Source organism: Botryllus schlosseri, chromosome 3 (genome assembly GCF_051294905.1).
Source record: "Botryllus schlosseri isolate E-star chromosome 3, Bs_hap1, whole genome shotgun sequence".
Lineage (NCBI taxonomy): Eukaryota > Metazoa > Chordata > Ascidiacea > Stolidobranchia > Styelidae > Botryllus > Botryllus schlosseri.
This window is the reverse complement of record NC_137238.1, coordinates 6,262,459-6,280,201: the sequence shown is the minus strand read 5'-3', so window position 1 is coordinate 6,280,201 and position 17,743 is coordinate 6,262,459. Positions and strand designations below refer to the sequence as shown.

General features: G+C 39.5%; 3 protein-coding genes and 1 long non-coding RNA gene across 4 annotated transcripts in view; 1 reads left to right on the top strand and 3 right to left on the bottom strand.

The window, feature by feature from the left end:
• Positions 1 to 916, bottom strand: part of LOC145436576 (uncharacterized) — an 80,717-nt gene extending 79,801 nt beyond the window's left edge. The window contains exon 1 of the mRNA XM_080313944.1: positions 179 to 916. Coding sequence (XP_080170070.1) covers positions 179 to 916 — 738 coding nt within the window. The remainder of the gene's footprint in view (positions 1 to 178) is intronic.
• Positions 1 to 17,743, bottom strand: part of LOC145436573 (uncharacterized) — a 185,231-nt gene that overhangs the window by 98,404 nt on the left and 69,084 nt on the right. The gene's annotated exons all lie outside the window — the stretch shown is intronic.
• On the bottom strand, positions 1,029 to 9,222 carry LOC145436604 (uncharacterized). The gene is made up of 5 exons (XM_080313993.1): positions 9,086 to 9,222; positions 8,024 to 8,122; positions 6,674 to 6,748; positions 2,853 to 2,900; positions 1,029 to 1,281 (listed from the first exon to the last, which is right to left on the bottom strand). The coding sequence occupies exons 1-5, from the start codon at positions 9,150 to 9,152 to the stop codon at positions 1,040 to 1,042; spliced, it is 531 nt and encodes a 176-aa protein (XP_080170119.1). The 5' UTR covers positions 9,153 to 9,222; the 3' UTR covers positions 1,029 to 1,039.
• On the top strand, positions 16,076 to 16,765 carry LOC145436630 (uncharacterized). Its single transcript, XR_013914359.1, has 2 exons — positions 16,076 to 16,122; positions 16,270 to 16,765. It is a non-coding gene; the product is annotated as an uncharacterized LOC145436630 (long non-coding RNA).

Here is a 17,743-nt window from a genome sequence, read left to right as displayed (position 1 = left end):
GCATGCGAACGCAGACGTGAACTCATCGTTCCTTTCTGTATCATACCAATACACGTGTTCAAATCAGATAAAGCGTAAATATAGAAATGCTGCAATATCGAATCATTCAAAATAAGATATTCCAAAATTTCGTTATTGCCCATTTTAGAATCAAGGAAAACAGGAAATCACCACTAACCTGCATTGTTTGATGTGAGAACTGGTAAAATTTGTCGAAAGAATTGGGTGTATCCTGATCATCCTCGAGAGTAGCCCCAGTAGACAGGAAGTTGGTCAGAACATTGGGATTAATATTAAGTTTCCTCAAATAACTGTGCGGAAAAACAAATTTATTCTCCCGCATTGCATTGTAAGCGAGTCTTGTGATGCTATCGTAATGGTCGTCGTCGAATGGACCAAGACATACTCGGACAAAAGCCGACATGATACCAGAGCGATTATCAGGTATTTTAGAGTAATCATTGCTGAATAGTTTCGTAGTGTAAGTAAAAAACATGGGATTGCGATACAAATTCAGTGATTGGGGTGACGCATCTTTCAGTGCGTCAAGTATAATATCGCCGTCAAGAGTATTGGAGAATGCTGCATCTTTTAAGTTTTTGTCATCAAATCCCCTCAAGCCCACTACTTTGTCAGGCCTTTGATCAGATTTTAAATCCCAATATGTGGTATACCGAGATGTAGTGAGAACGCGGGCATCGCGCCATATATTTTTGGACATTATGTTGGCAATAATATCATTCGCTTTTGCTTTTCTGGTCGTACTGACTCTAGGGTATTCCTTACAAAGGAATTTTTCCTGGCATTGATCGAGACCATCAATAACTATCAATATATTGGCCGAATTATTTTTTAACCATTTCCGACCAGCCTCCTGTTCATCGAGACTTAGTTCGGTTTCGGAGTCATGATCCATTTGCTCCGTGAAAAGAAGATTGAAGGCAGTGATCTTGCTCCCTTGTTGCAGCTTTGTGGCTTGAACGAAGTGAACGAGTTGGATATTGTTAAGTGTCTCAACTTTTCCCTCATCGACATCTAATCAATATATTTTTGAAAGTGTTGTCTTTCCCGCTCCAGCCTCTCCAAGGATCGTTACGTGATTGGGACATATGTCATGCTCGGCAACGTGGATCTGATCGAGTCGGATCTGTTCAACGTCACGACCGAATTGATTAGTACCTTTCATATCTAAGACCATCATGGTAGGACGGGCGGGAAACATTTGACGGATATCTACTTCATTTCGCAGATGTGGCTTGGTCTTTATCCGAAATCCTCTCCCTGGAAAAATAATTATAAATCATTATGTAATGATGTTTTATCATGTAAAACAACAAGGAGGACTGTAGCGTACGCTCACGCTAACCCATGATTACTTGATTGATTACCATCAATGTATGATCATGATGCGGTATCGGTCTTGTACTTCCGTACTGCTTTTAGGCAGTAGTATTTTAGGACTCTTTCTACTAGAATCTTCTTTTATTTTAATTGTTTTAGGCACAAGAAATATACAAACGTCTTAACATGATCGGACCTAATAACACCGCGCGTTATAGGACGAAAGAGGGACAGTCCTTTTTTTACTTCAATAAAGCTTTCAATTTGGAGAACTCGCCAGTTCACATTAGAACACGAGTTCCCAACCTAGGAATCTTTGCCTATTCTCTAAACGTCGGGAAGATGACAATTAAATATTAATGGCTATTGTAGGAATTAACCGGGAGGATATCGGCGGCGTATTTATGAAAGTTCCAATTCATTTTGCAAAATATGATAAAAAACGACATTTAGGGAATGCAAGCAAGGCAAACAGGGCATCAGATCAGAAGGCGTTATGGTGAAACGCGACCTACTATATCGTAAGGTTGGTGCCTGACCACCATTATGAGGATTAAAGTGTCGTGTTCATAGAAATCAATTGGACGGAAATTTTCCTTCCAGGACACTACAAGTGACCGGAAGTGCTATGTGTATGCATGCATGCACGCACACACTAGTGTGGAGCGGATCGACAATTTCTCTGGTCCTATACCCCGGTCCTGTTTTTCAAAGCTCCGTCGGACTCCTGTCCGACTCACAGGCCGGATTTTAGAAATGACCGTGATCCGGTCCGGAAAACTCCGATAATAATCATCTTATCTCAGGATGGTGTTGAATATTGATTGAAACACTGCAAACAGGACATGAACAACTCAAAGATCCAACCTTATACCCTTATCTGGATGAATTATGCCAACTTGGACTTAACAGGTTGTTTGCTGCCATGAACGTTTCACTTTGATATATTAATTCGAGGGTGAAAGATGGTAAGGCTGTCATATCCTTAGTAAAAAGTATGCATCCGGCTTCGATCCGACTTCAGCCGTATCAGAAAAAGGACTGCTCCGGCTCCAAATCAGCTTCGGTCAAAAATGGGGAAAATCCGGCCGGCTATCCAATCCGGCTCCCGTCCATGCTCCTCCCTAGCACATACGCTCGGCGCGTCCGAATAAATTATAATTCGTGATCTGTATTTCTTGTGACGCAGAATATCACATAGCACTCGAACCTGGCTACTTCAAATAGATATAGATAGGAATTATAGCAGTAAACCTATATATGTTGTTATAGTCATGATAGACGGAGATTAACGCCTTTATAATCGCTAATACTGCACACATGGTCGCCAGATTCTCGCATATGCCCTCAGTAGGTTTGAGCGAAAATTCGTACCATTATTTTAGTAATAAGCACATCTAAATGGAGGTGGGTCGCGGAACATTTTCAAAGCAAAATTTAGGGTCGCCCCCATAAAAGGTGGGGAGTCCCTGCAATAGAAGAATCATCATAACCACCCGAGTCCGAGTTACCTATTTCTTTTCGCAGATGTAGCTTGGTCTTTGTCAGAAATCCTTTCTCTGAAAGCATCATGATAATGCATTTATCTGATTAAGAATTGTCAAGTAAAACACTACTGACGTCGATTAATGACGGACCATCATTTAAATATTATGATAGTCATTAATTTTGCGAGATCTCCAGTCAAGGTCACAACGACCACTATGTTCCACAGAATGACATTTATCTATTCTTCAACAAGGTAGAGTCTCGACCGGGGGTCCTGAAGTTTTTATCTTCTATGCTCTTGTCGATTCATAGCATGGTAATAAGACGCCCGAGTCTTTTGCAGTATGATCTTTATCTATGCTTCTCATCACCTATAACTATACAGATCATATTTCAAGGCAAATTATTTCCAAAAAGTACAACGCGTGTGTCAATAATATTGACTTATCATGATCATGAAAATTTGATTGTTTAGTTGTCCACATTTAGAATGCATGTTGAATAAAATAATATCTTAATATTGGAATAAGCCCGATATTTTCAGCTGACACTAGTCAGGGGTAATCGTCAGCCTCAGCATGCAAAGTGCAGTGTAGCCTACGTCAGGGCAGTGCATATTGAATTGATTAATGGAAACCCTGGATATCAGTAGTTCTTAACCGGGAGCCACATTTGCTCTTCGTTTCGATTTCAATATAAGGGTATTTCAAGGATAATGAGACGACGATGCGCCAAATAGAATAGTTTAGGGACCATGTGTGTCTATCCAGTTATTGCATAGTACAATGGACCTCGTTGTGCGAGTCGTGATGATTGGCCTATTTCTGACGAGGTGCGCGTGTCAATCGATAGTTCTCTGGGCCGGTACATCTGCTTAGCAAATTAGCACCACCGCATACACTCACACATATAGGTCCACACATGTATATTACGGAGGGAGACAGATTTCATGAGCCAATTATGAAGCTCTCATATATGCGTAAAATCGTACTGTATCGGTGTAGGTAGTATTGATACGACACAACCTCCGTCTCACCCCACAGATCTACAGATATACTATTGTACGACTTTATACCAATGATGTGGTGTTTTGACACCCGCACTCAGCTCAATAATATCGAGGCAAACAGTCGCATTTATATAGGGGAGATGTGGTACCGATGGATCACTGGGACCGAAAATACTTTGAAAATTCTCTATGATCATTTCATGATTACACTTCGTGAACCTGTCTACGATTGCATGCTGGCAAAATCTTTCCTCACCTACAAAAAAAGTCGACGTGCGCGAGCTATGGGGTCTCTCACAGATGTTTTTTGTTTTGGGCGGTGTAAACTAAATTTAGATCGACATATACATTTTTCTTTGTAACCTTCAGCACGAACAAACCAGCAATCATTTTTATTGTGAAGTGTAGGGCTTGTATCACGCTATATAATGGCACCTATTATTTTTTTCAGTACCTTCCTTGAGTGGATTTTTTTTCAATTCATGTATAAAATTCGTAGGGTGGGGACCGATGATACAATAGCCAAATCAAGCAAAATAATCAAGCATACTATTCATGAAACAAATGAAACATGCCTACGTACAGAAAATATTTATGTACTAATTGCATATGATGTTTTATCGCTATAACGAGGTAGTTTGAAGTCACACTGTCGATTTTCGGGCAATATGTATGTACCCTCAAACTTATAAGTTCGAGCCTAAATCGAAACGTGATTTTATGACAATATTTAAGGTGCTATTTATTCTATTTTTTGACGGTTGCGACCAAACATACTTCTTTGGCTTGCTGTAGCTTAGATTATAATACTGAGCAAGAAAAGTTGTCACATCTGAGTTCTTTAGGGTATATGTCTCATAGGTCCCCGTGTCGTGTGCCATTGGACCCACCGGGTGGGGACCGATGATACGTTCGAGCAACAAATTTTGAACGTCTATAAATATTTTTTGAAAAGTCAGATATTCATGTATATGCGCGCGATAGGTAGAGCTTGTATCAAAGTGCTGAGCCAGCAAAAGATCTGCTGTTTTTAGCTGAACATTTTGGGGCCAGCGATCATTTTCCAATTTTTGATCCATCGGTACCACATCTCCCCTACGTGAAATGGCGCGACTATTCAACGGCATTATGAGCAATATAAGCCCATGACGTCACCTTATAAATAAGAATAATATTCCTACCAAATACCAGTGTTTCGATAATGGTGGGACCGTTCCCAGTTCTCGTCAAAGGAAGCGGATAAATTCAGAATATCTGCCTTTGAGGCACCAGAGTTGCATCCCTATTAAAATGACCATGATGCAATTATATAATCCGTTCACTTCACGATGCGCTGTGTGAGTAACGAGTTAACTAAATATTGACAAGTGCCATTGCGCGACAATTACGGATGATGTTCTAACAATGCAAACATCTAATCAGCAATTCGTCGCGTACGCCATCACATTGTTCTGTGATGTCGTATCGAGTAGTTCGCAGCGTGGCAATTGGTTGATTGCTTACCCAAAGCATTATTGGAGTAACGATCATGAGCAGGAATTAATTTCAATTCACAAGCATACACAAACACACATTGTCCCTTGTGTAATTTCGCGCTCTTATCAAAAACACTATCACGAATATCCCTCAGACATTATTGGGAACTTGGGAATAGGGTTTGAGAGACAATTTAATTTAGAGAACGAGTGTGTGTATTAGCCATTTATTCCAGAAATATAGTGTTTCCCTAGGCGCGCATGTCATAATAGCCGATTAACCATTTTTTGTTATCCTAACTGGTCTCTTTGCCTGATTAGATGATTACTAGGGCAACTCTTCTGCACTAAAATCGTGAAAAATTTGCACTCAATGTTAACAAAATTTACAGTAAAAGTTGCATATATGCGCAAGTTTTCTTCAATGATTAGGATATGAGATACTCAAAGTTTCCATTGTATAACGCAATAGTTTTATATTTGTTGAGTGTCTGTTTGTTCCGTTTCTTTCTTCGCTATTCAATCGATCCTGCATACATGTTCTGTTCTTTAGGGTTGAAACCTACATGAGAGTATTTCGCTGTCAGCTCCTGCAGAGCTGTCGAATTTTGGACTTTCCCTTTTGGACTTTCCTTTAATCTATAATCAACAAAACTTGACCTCGAAAGACTAGATACAAAGTGATTCCGTTTGTCCGGGCTTGGCCAAAAGATAAGTCATATTACTTGTTCTAATTTTTTTCGGGCACTGTCGTGCTTGCCCGCGGATGTTATGTTGAATTTCAGGCTTGCACGCCAACTGTAGCGCCATGAATAACATTGAGATAACCTTATCTACAATAGGGTTACCATATTTTGGAATCGGGAAAGGAGGACACCTTTAACGAATCAGAAAAAGGTGGTTGATAAAATCTGAAATCACCGATTTTGCTATTTGTGCTAAAAAAAATTGTGCGTTGACTGAAAAAAGGTCATCACTTAAAAAAAGGTCGTTGCTCTCGATCGAACCACGAATTTCTTAATTAGCGCCATTTATGCCCCCTTTCACTCGAATAGCGGTGAAAGCTGTAAAAGACGACGAATTGTAAAAAAGAAGGACATTTACGCGTCCTCGGAGGACATGTTCAAAAACCAGATAAAGGAGGGCAAATCCTCCTAATAGAGGACGTATGGTAACCAGCACCTATCACATAGCTCTTCGTTATGCTAATCTAAGGTGATAGAACCATAAACTAAAAATAGTTTTATAGCATTCATTTTAATCATTCCTTTACACTTTGTTCATTACTTGATAAAAGTTTCAGAAAAATACGATACCTTGATAAAATAGCTACAACTTTCCATTTATTTTTACAGCTTACCTGCATCCACATTTAAATGTTCATTAGTTGATTTATAGCCAGGACTTTCAGAATGATGTACATGATGGTGGTGTTCTGTAAAATAGATATTTTTTTATGAGAAAGTATAGCTCATGTTCCTGTTATATATCACATGTGATAGCTTAATGGGATATCTGTTGAAATTGTACCAGGAATAATATTCTGACCATTATTTCCACGTGGTTGTAATTTATAATGTTGTTTCATTTGCATTTCTGAATTGTCTAGCGAATTTTTGAAAGAATATTATTTCTTTGAGAGATTCATTTGATCTTAAAATTTTCGTCACGTTGAGCGCGATTCAATGCGACGTCATTTTTCGGTTTTAATACGGTAGCGCGGTTTGTGATATCAGCCCCAGAGTACAGATACGAACAGCGAAGGAAAATGATACACCCCATATGGAAATACCAAATTGGAATCGTGTGGTCCTCACGAAAGAAATTTGTTAATAGTATTCCAATATCTTACCACAATACCGACAAGAAATAACAGTATGCAACAAAGTGACTAATATCAATTGGCCCACCCGAATATGAATCATCATTTATAACTTCCCCTAATTTTTCGACCACACTTCCTTCATTAACAATACCGGTGAATCTGATCACATGGGCTGAGGAAGGATAAATATTTGATAGTATTGTGTAACTACAAATATTATTTACGGAAGTCATTCGTGAATCTGAAAAATTTTTCGCGCTAGGCGCGATCATTGTCGGGGATCCAGATGTATTCCATATTTTTTCTAGTTGAGTCAGTTTAATATTGTATTCTTTAATCACGGAACACATGGTATAAATACGTAAGCAATACAATAATAAATACCACTAATTACAAGTCTTATAAAATTTAGAGTCAAACGATACCAACATAAATGCAAGAGCATAACAGTAAACTTGGAAATAAATAATATACTGATTACTATACTGATTTTCCGAATCGATCTTATCTGGCCAATATGCTAACTGCGCAGATTGCAATACATGCGACTTTGAGATATCACATATGTTATCGCGCCACCACGTAAACTACTTCAATGTATACGATGTACATTGTACAATGTACATGTTGCGCTAAGAAGTGAAGTAAAGTCATTTGAAGACTATGTAAATGGGAAAACCAATAAAGAACGTAGCTCACAAGATTTCAGTCGTAGCTTGTTCTTGACAGCTATATTCCAAAAACATCCGCGACAATGGTAGTTGTCGCATTCATGCATAAATGTATATAGGCCTACTTGTGTGAGAAATTGAGTGAACTGGACAACACCTGCGATCTCCCTCGATATCATTATGCTCTATACACTTTTGCAGATGTTACTCTTACCATTGATTGTAATATTTGTTTGGTCACCCGCAATAACGTTCACGGTGGTATTCTCGAAGTTCTGAGACACTTGATCAGCTTCCGCCAGTGTAGCGATTCCTGTCAAAATTCAAATGGACTAAATTGACGATTTTCCAGGATCATGAGATTATTGCGAATATACAGATCGCGACGCAGTTTCATCAGGAAGTTTTCACGGCTCCGCAGTAAGTATTTTACTTATCCAAAACTATTGAATGTAAATAAGCCATGTTAACAATCAGATGCTTCACAAGGACCTAATGCTTATGGTGAATTTATCATTTGTAAGGCCATTCTGAATAATCGGCACACTATACTGAATATCGGAATTGAATTTTCATCCCATGAAGTAAAGAGTTGGTCTTATTACGTATCAATAGTGTTATGGCCACATTCATCATTTCACATCTGGTTGATATTCTGAATGATGATTTATGATCTTTTAGCTGCCAACTCCTAATATGGTCAGATTTCATTCGATTGAATATTGCATTGAAGAGTTTTAAAAAGATTCCAATTCCTAATGAATGCCTGAATGGCTGGAATCCAGAAGAAAAAGTTATTTTTGAACAGCCCTAATGTGCATTGAAAACGGGAAAAATTACTTCAAAGATACGAGAATTTTTTGAAAGAATAAGATTTAAAACTTAAAAGAGTCGACGAATCAATAACGAACGCCATCATTTCGGTATACAGTAGCATAAAGTAACAGCAACAGTTTCAATTATAGATGCTCACCAATCTACAATATTTACAATAAATGAGAGCGACTGCTCGGGCGCGCGGGTTCCGGCATCGGAACACAAGACCACGACACGCGTCAACATTTAGCTGAAGTTTTGGGCTGGAGGGCTTTGAGAGCGGAACTGTTTCGCCTCGATATAGCTGATGCAAACACTATTTCCCCCACGGCGGAATCTTGTCAGCAATTTTCGTTGATGGTGACGAGTATTTGCGCAAGACTATAATACCTTGGGCTCAAAGTCTAAAACCACTATTATTTTCCGTTATCCCATGCAACTTGTGGGTATGAAGACTCACCAGCAATAATTGGTTCGAGTGATGGGTTTTCGTTCCGACCACGTAAATCTTGTCCTCCTTCAGCCATTGAAACCGTAGTATAATGTCTACTACATTAGTATATTCATATTCGTGAGCTGCTCAATGCGTGTGTAAGCGGAAGCGACATTTATGTAAAATAGCGATTGACTCGCTAAATCGGTAATAAATCTCTTATAGAATGTGACTCAAATACCTGTGACCTAAAGCCTAATATTCGAAATGAAATTGAATCACTCAACTACTCGACTTCGACATACACTATTCATCACACGACTGGCCCACTTACGTCATAGGGTTTTTGTAATGCACAAGTAATGCGGATTGGGTTGGGTAGCGATAAAAAACCAAAATAAATACCGAGGAAGGAACATGAGGCGGATTGGACTTGTGAGCTATTGGTGTTGTGGCGGTGGAACATATCGCTTCGCTGATCGACATCTCTATAATACTTGCAAAGACATGAACCTTGACCATAAACGCTTCTCGCGGAGTATAGTTGTATGTGTTGTAGGCATTATCAACTGCAAAAGTTACCAAAACTATGCGAGTGCTTATGTTTAGTCTTTGCCATCAGTGGAGTCAAGAATGGGCGAGCCATTGTCTTACGAGTCATTTTACTTCGTTTTTCAACATCGCGTAATTATTGTAATGTATATTAGTAGAGAACGTGGTAATACCATACAGAGATCTGCATACAGCGACGATCTATCTTTAGTAAAGAGCTGCAAGACGGGGCATTTAGAGATGTTAACCTGTACTAATCTGTTCTATCTTGAACTATGGCATACATCATTATACGTCGATAGGGCGAACACTGGTCTGAATTCCACTGCTTATTGCTTGAGTACGCGACGGTCAGCTCGTAAACGTGTTCCCAGAAACCTCATTCGAAAAAAGCGACAATTTATGAACCCGTGATTATAGTTGCATCTCTCGTCAAACTGAAGATAATTACGCAACTAATCGTTTGCTACACAGTGGCGGGACCGATGTTTGTCGATAAACTGTAGCGTGGCACTGTGCGTAGGTGTTATTGTTTGAGTTGCAAGGTAATCAAACAAACAAACAAATGGATTGTTCTGTATTAATATCAATGAGATTACCATCATTCGTATAGTAACACATATGTTTACACGTTTGCAAAATATGAGATGTAAGTATCGACAGAAATCACGTCCTGAAAGCATCGTATATAAATTTCTGAAAACTCTCATTCTCGCAAATAATAGAAGACGACTCTCGTCCTATTCCGAAAACCAAAATAGATGAGGAGCAAGTTTGTCAGTAACGTATAGCCTCAGCGTTGCAATACATCCACATATCTTACGAACAGACGCTATATTTGAAAGTGTGTAAAAGCCGGCCACGGGAAATAAAACAGTTGGCAGGAAACGACGGGAAGAGCTACGATTTGTCTAACCCACGTATTGGATGAATTTTGTCGGAAATACTTGCGTACCAAGGTATTAAATTATTAACATAAAATTAACCTTGGCACTCAGTAAACCAGCTTCATCACATCATTAAACACTATGGGTTGCAGCGTTTACCAAATTAGTTTGTTTCAAACCAACGACATGAAATAAATAATTGACCTGTAGTAGAGCTTGTCTCAATTTGTGGAGATTGCAATCGTTCTTGAGCAGCAGATCAGCTCGATGAAAACCCATTTCGAAGATGCACACCATATTGAATTAACACTGGGTCGAGATAGCACATACTTTCTCTGTGTGCCGTAGGCTTCGCATTAATGATTTAGTAAATATCTTCAAGCCAGGAATAGCATTACAAGATGTACATTTCCCATTAGAATATACATGATTGACAGTTTTCACGTTATGAGGGCCTGAGCCCGTTTTTCACGCAAGCTGATGTCATGGCGCCACTTGCCGGATACTTCTGATAGATGGCATGAATAATTCTTGAAAATGAGAAAAATTGATACGGAAAAAATCTGACGTGATATTGAAATTCAGAGCAAAGAATTGGATGCAGCAACCTTAAATTAGCCTAAATTAATCATAAAAATTTTGACGCAAATTTTTCTTTATGAAATTTGTAGATCAGTGTAATATATCATAGTTGAAAGGGCCATACAAAAGAAGTAACATTGTATTAAAGGAATAAAAATAGAACAGAATCTCACCGTCATCAATTTCATTTTATTTTGAACTCTGAGCTGTGCACGATACCTTGAAACGCTTTTTGGGGCTAGCAAGATACGTTACTAGATGAAAGACCATCTCCACGTAAAGCTTGATCTTGTGAAGAAGCCCTAAACTAGTGGTTCTCAAACCTTTTTAGACATGTCCCGCTTTATGGTATTAAAAATTGTCGTCCCCCCTTATTGTCACATCAAAAATGCACCCATAAAGCTAGCAATCCGAACGGATAGTTTAATGGCATGGCTGGTTATAAATGTTGATGGGAGAATTCTCTAATATGAATTCGGGACTGTACACCAAGCAATAACTATGAGTATGAACTCGGGGTAAACCACGCGTAGCGCAAAAAATTTTTCAGTTGACTGCAGCTCCGCGCCCCCTTCAGATACTTTCACGTCCCCACAAGAGGACGCGCCCCAGAGTTTCAGAACCACTGCCGTAAGCCGTTTTCTAAGCTTTTTTCCGAAATCTCAAATCAAGTCGCGGGCCGCAAAATATGACCTCGTGGGCCGCGTGTTGGTGACCTCTGGTGTAGAGGTAAACCAGGGATCCTCAACCTTCATTTTGCCATGGCCATTTTGGGGTTTGAAAATGTTCTGTGGTCCACCTCTTATGCTAAAGTCATAGTCCCGTTAAATGCGTGGTAATCACCGGTGCCGATATGCATATTTCTCAAAAACATGTGCATTTTTATGTGTAACTCCTAATAATATATGAATCTAGACAGCTGAGAACATGAAATCGCTCCAAGCGCGATGAAAATTTTTAATGGAATAAATCTCCTCATAGCAACGAGCAGCGAAATAGTTTCGGGCCCCTACGAGCTCCCCCAATGGGGGGGGGGGGGGGGTTGGGGTGCGGAAGTTAAGACCCTTGTAGATCGTATAACTCTGGTGTACATCATGGCCACCCGCTGTTCAAGTCATGTCGCGAAACCCAATGATCTAATCCCGCATCCATTGTGTGATTAGGGGTGTAGTTCCACTCTTCTGGGGAATAATATAATCATTCTGGGTCCGCTACAAACAATTTTTGGTGACTGGGATTCTACAGAAAAGTGGTGGAATAATATTTGAATGCAGGTGTCGCAAACTCAAAACGTGTCGCGGGCTTCTTTTCAAAATTCGTCGAGGCCGCGGGCCGCATGACTTTAAAGTTGATATAAAAATAGGCAACGCAGTTCAACAGTTGTACTGTACATATACGTGCCCTGAATTTTCGAAGTCATTACACCGCCACCACCACCACTCTAGCGTCAACTCCAATCACGTGGGCGGGGAGGGGATAAACCTTTTAATAGTAATATAGAGATGAACCAATATTATCGACAGAGTTCATTTATGATGTTTAACAATTTATCGCACCTGGTGCAACTAGAAACCAGATGCCAAAAATCCACTCCTGTATACAATCGATAGGCAGGTCATTGCTGGTGTGACGTGATACAGAACGACAATTTGTTCATACGTCAATTTAAACCCCACTAGTGGGCGCTAAAGATTGTTCAGAATTTGAGTCACGAAAATAGGGCAATCCTAGTCTAACCTGCGACTGCGATATAGAATTAGTCAAGACTCTTGACTCAAGAGGCATCCAAATGCGAACACGACACCCTTTGTGGTGACACACTGATCAGTACATTGCTCAGCTCTGCGATTATTGGAAACATGATGATTTTCGTACTACAAGGTGATATGGGAGTGATGGTCTAACTGACACACTGTCCAGCTAGAACGTCCTCGACATTTCCGGAAGAAGTGAAAGTAGCTTTCAAATCATACCGATTTGATTAGAGATTTTCAGGTCGAAAAACCATCGCCCTTTTGCCTTGTCGTCCTAATTACTCTGTCATGTAGGCTAATATGTATCCACCCTATCGTCAAATTAGTGTGTTTCCTGATCCGTAAACAACAAAATCGTCCCCACAAATCTTGAACATGAATAAATAAAGACATAAGCAGGACTGAGCATAATCAGGGTATAAACGTAATCCAATCTGCGTTATTAGTGACATGCAAGCATATAGCGACAGGCACGCACCAATCTTTGTACTAGGCCTACTTACGTCGTGAATCCAGAGGAAGAGATTGACTCGTGGCTGTCACACACGGAAATTACCGCAGCCATGATACATAAACTGTAGTGCGGAGCGGACAAATTCTCTGGTCTGACTCCGGCCAAAAATGTCCGGCCAGAAATCCGGCCCTACACGGTATTGGGACTCCGTGAATTTATAAATAATCCTCGTTTATTTCCGTACTGGCTTGGCGGTTACTTGCGCGTGGTGGGTTGGTAGGTATTTAGTTATAAAAGTCATGCTTATCCATGAAGATTCTTGCCGTAACAGAAAAAGTAGTGATCCGGCTCCGGCAGAAATTTAAAAAAATCCGGCCGGGTATCCAATCATGCTCCGCACTAATACACTGGCGTAAAATTTTGCTGAAAATATAGTCAAGATTAGTCAATCATATAGATCAGTCGACATCGAAACAAATAGCGACGAGCGACGAGGACCATGGTTGCTGAGTCACTCACCCCTAAAGAGTCACATTTACAATGATAGAAATCCAAAATGCAGGTGTTTCAGTTGGCGCCTTGTTTTCTATCACATTAGCACTTTTCACGCGCAGGCTACGGGACAAGTTACTATACAATTCATGTATATTCAAAATTGAAGTTAGATATATGGACGGAATATTCATAACAGCAACATCAGTAAGGGAGTGTATGTTATGTATAACGATGTATATTATATAGCATCGACATACCAGGTCGGTAGCGAAGTGCTTATATTTTGTCGGAATACGCAAGTAAGCTTTGTTCATGTTCACTTGCACTACTGACTCAAGTGGTGATGCTACGCACCTCGTATTTTGAAAAGTGTAAAGTAGTTCTGCGGTAAATCTGCATCACTTTTATGAGTTGAATAGGTGTAATTTGCGTGGAAATATGCGCAATATTACAGTAACGAAATGTAAAGTAGTATATTGCATTCATTTGTAGTGTCAATAGTGATTTTGCGTTCCTCGCAAAGATGCATCTTGTGATTTCGATAGTACCGATGATATACCTTTGATTAACTGCTAAAGCCAAAGTAAATTTTGTTTTTGAAACTAATAATGCCTGGATACCTTGCATGTCTTCCGATTTCTACTGCCTTTTGACGTAGTCCTGTCATGGAAATTGCTGCATTGTCTACGCCAGTGGTTCCCAACCTGTGGTACGCGAAGGTCTTCCAGGTGGTACGCGAGTAGGTTCTGTGTTTTTTCGACCGAAGGGAGTTATTGGTTAAGGTGGGGTTGAACACAAAGATTGTTCTCCAATAAACTTCAGGCTTAGTATGGCCTCCTCGTACTCGATTCTAGCTTCTCACGCTCTTCCCCAGCTGCTAATGTTCCCTTCTACGGGAGTGCGAGCAAGGATTTTCATCTCTGACGACCATCAAGTCGAAGAAACGAAACCGACTTGTTGCACCCATGCATGAATTTCGATGCGCTGTGACCAAACATATGTCACACATCAACCAGCTAGTGCACTGGTTCTCAAACTGAAGGGCGTGAAAGCATCTGAAAGGGGGCGCGAAGCTACGGCCAACCTAATTTTTTTTTTGCGCTTCGCACGATTTACCTCAAATTCTTTGTTTTTGCTCTGTGTATAGTCCTAATTTCATATTTTAGAATTCTCTTATCAACTGTTATCACCTTCCATGCCGTCAAGTTATTCAATGGGATTGCTAGCATTCTGGTTGCGTTTTGTGATATGACGATAAGGGGCGCGCGACATTTTTCACTATCATAAACGGGGGGCGTGTCTAAAAACGTTTGAGAACCGCTGAGCTAGTGGAAAATAAGCAAGTAAAGCCATCGCATTGAAACAATTGACGTTTGTTGTTTGCTGTTATTTCATTATATTGTTCTTCTTGTGACTGGGGGTGAAAAAACAATTCCATGAATCCCATTAACCCTGGCCGATAATGTCTAGTTTAATAGTAGACGCCTCGCATAGGTCAAATTCGTGATTGTGACGTCATAAACGACGGAAACATTTTTGACCGCCTTCAGCACGCGTAACTTATGTAGGTGGTACGCAGTGGTGGCTTTTGGGGTAGGCGAGGTAGGCGGTCGACTAGGGCCCCCCTGGTTGATTTACGCGCTTTCGAGGGCCCCCCCTCCTCGGTTTACGCGCTTTTTCCAACTATTTCTCTGGTTTACGCGCTTTTTTTCAAGTATTACCATTTTCTGAATAACCGCGGATTCCTTGTATCCATAAAGAATATGGTATTGTACCGTAAAGACAGATCAATCATCAAATCTCATTTTTTAGTAATCATTTTACGAATAACCACAAAAATCCATGCGCCAATTTAGAATATGGTACCGTAAGCAGTAGTCGATCATTAAATTTCTGCGCTAGTTGCAAGAGCTCACTTTGATTTGATGATCTCTATCTATTTTGCCATTAGCTAAAGGGCCCCCCCTCCTACATTTACGCAAATGTTATCATTTTGCAAATAACTGAAAATGCATGTACCCATGTAGAATGTAATACCGCACACAGAAGTCAATCATTAAATTACTGCACCTGCTAAAAGCTTACTTTGATTTTATGAGGGGGGGCCCCTTCTTCATTTACGCGATTTTCGGTTATCATTTTACGAATAACCGTAAAAATAAATGTACCCATGTAGCATATGGTGCCGTAAACAGTAGTCGATCATTGAATTTCTGCATCTGCTTAAAGAGCTTACTTCGATTTTATGAGCCCCCACTAAATTTATGCGAATTTTAGTTATCATTTTGTCATTTTGCGAATAACCGTGAAAATGTATGTACCGATGTAGAATATGGTACCGTAAACCGTCGATCAATAAATTTCTGCATCTGCTAATAGAGCTTACTTTGATTTTATGAGCCCCCCCCCCTTACATTTATACAAATTTTAGTTGTCATTTTACGAGAAACCGTGAAAATATATGTACCCATGCAGAATATGGTACAGTAAACAGTAGTCGATCATTAAATTTCTGCACCTGCTAATAGAGCTTACTTTGATTTTATGAGCCCCCCCTCCATTTATGCCAATTTTAGTTTATCATTTTGCGAATAACCGTGAAAATACATGTAGGCCTACCCATGTAGAATATTGTCTTGTAAACGGTGTTCGATAATTGAATTTCTGTGCTTGTTAAAAGAGCCTACTTCGATTTTATGTTAATGAGGTCATATTGTAACATGGAATGAATTATTATTGAGTATATATTTCCTAGTGGCAGCAGTGTATATTTCAGTGCATCAAAATTTTCCAGTTTAAGTTTGTGAGATTCTACTTGCTAGCTCTTGATGCCAGCTTTCATATGATACCGTATGTTAATTGATAATGAACCGTGTCCACACTGAGCCTGAATATCCAAAATATCAAAGGAAATAGTCATTTGAAAGCCAATGAAAGCATAGGCTATTATAGCCTATATATTGTTGTTTACTGAGCCATTCTCTTGTTGTGAAATGGGCCTTTTCTGAATGGAAATCCATTCTCAGGGTTGTCATGATGGTAAATTTGTTCATTTCTTGTCTGCGGATTAGCAGCGTATTTTCAAAGCTTTGCCATGCTCAATGTGCACCCGGTACAGTCAGTCAGAAAGTGTTTATGGTGTTGTCAGAAAGTGTTTTTTTATCACAGGTGGATGTCTTTTAATTGGTGGTGTACTATAGATAGATATGCAATACATCTTGCATGCAGGACAGTTTCTAGCGGTCTGATGCCTGATATTTTATGCCTCAAAAATCTATGTCGATACTTGAAAGGTTTGAATGGCTATCATTGAGAAAGGTGTACGAAAGGCTACATATATTCAATTTGTTGTGAGGTTGATAATTTAATGTGATGTCACAGAAAAAGACCAAAATGTGACCAAACAATTAGCAATGGAATCAATTTCAGCAGGGCAGAGGAAAGAATTAAATGATCACAAGTCAAGTTTTTGCAACTTTTTTTTACAGCTTCTGGCAGCTTCCTAAATACTCGGAAGTTATGTAGTATGGTGTTTTAAGCTGTTTCGAGGAATCTTATATTGCGACTTTTCTTCATTTTTTCAAGCAACTTTTTGCAGCTTTTCGATTTTTCATGCAACTCACTTTTTACTGGAAATATTTGATACTTGATTATCATCACTGTCGTTTAAATTTGAGGTCATTTCTCAGTTGACATACATTCAGGCTAGACCGCCGTAAATTATATTAGCCTACTACTGGGTCAATTTTTTCAGGCTATTGATTTTGTTGAAGGCGCCAACACTGAGTTTTGCGACAGTGCCTTGGATACGCATCGATTCGAGTATCTCATACCTTAAGAATGTCAAGAAACGTATCCATAAATGTACTTTTTTAGTGCAACTTTAGTGAAAAATAAATGAAAAATAAATGCAACTTTTTACTTCAACTTTTATGAAAAATATGTGCAACTTTCCACGGAT

Bases quoted from the DNA above. Each gene is read 5' to 3' on its own strand.
- LOC145436604 (XM_080313993.1), bottom strand. From the start codon at position 9,152: ATGGCTGAAGGAGGACAAGATTTACGTGGTCGGAACGAAAACCCATCA. The intron at 2,901-6,673 runs GTAAGCTGTAAA...TGATGCTTTCAG, and splicing joins ACATTTAAATGTGGATGCAG to AGAAAGGATTTCTGACAAAG. The intron at 1,282-2,852 runs GTAACTCGGACT...TTATTTTTCCAG, and splicing joins ACATCTGCGAAAAGAAATAG to GGAGAGGATTTCGGATAAAG.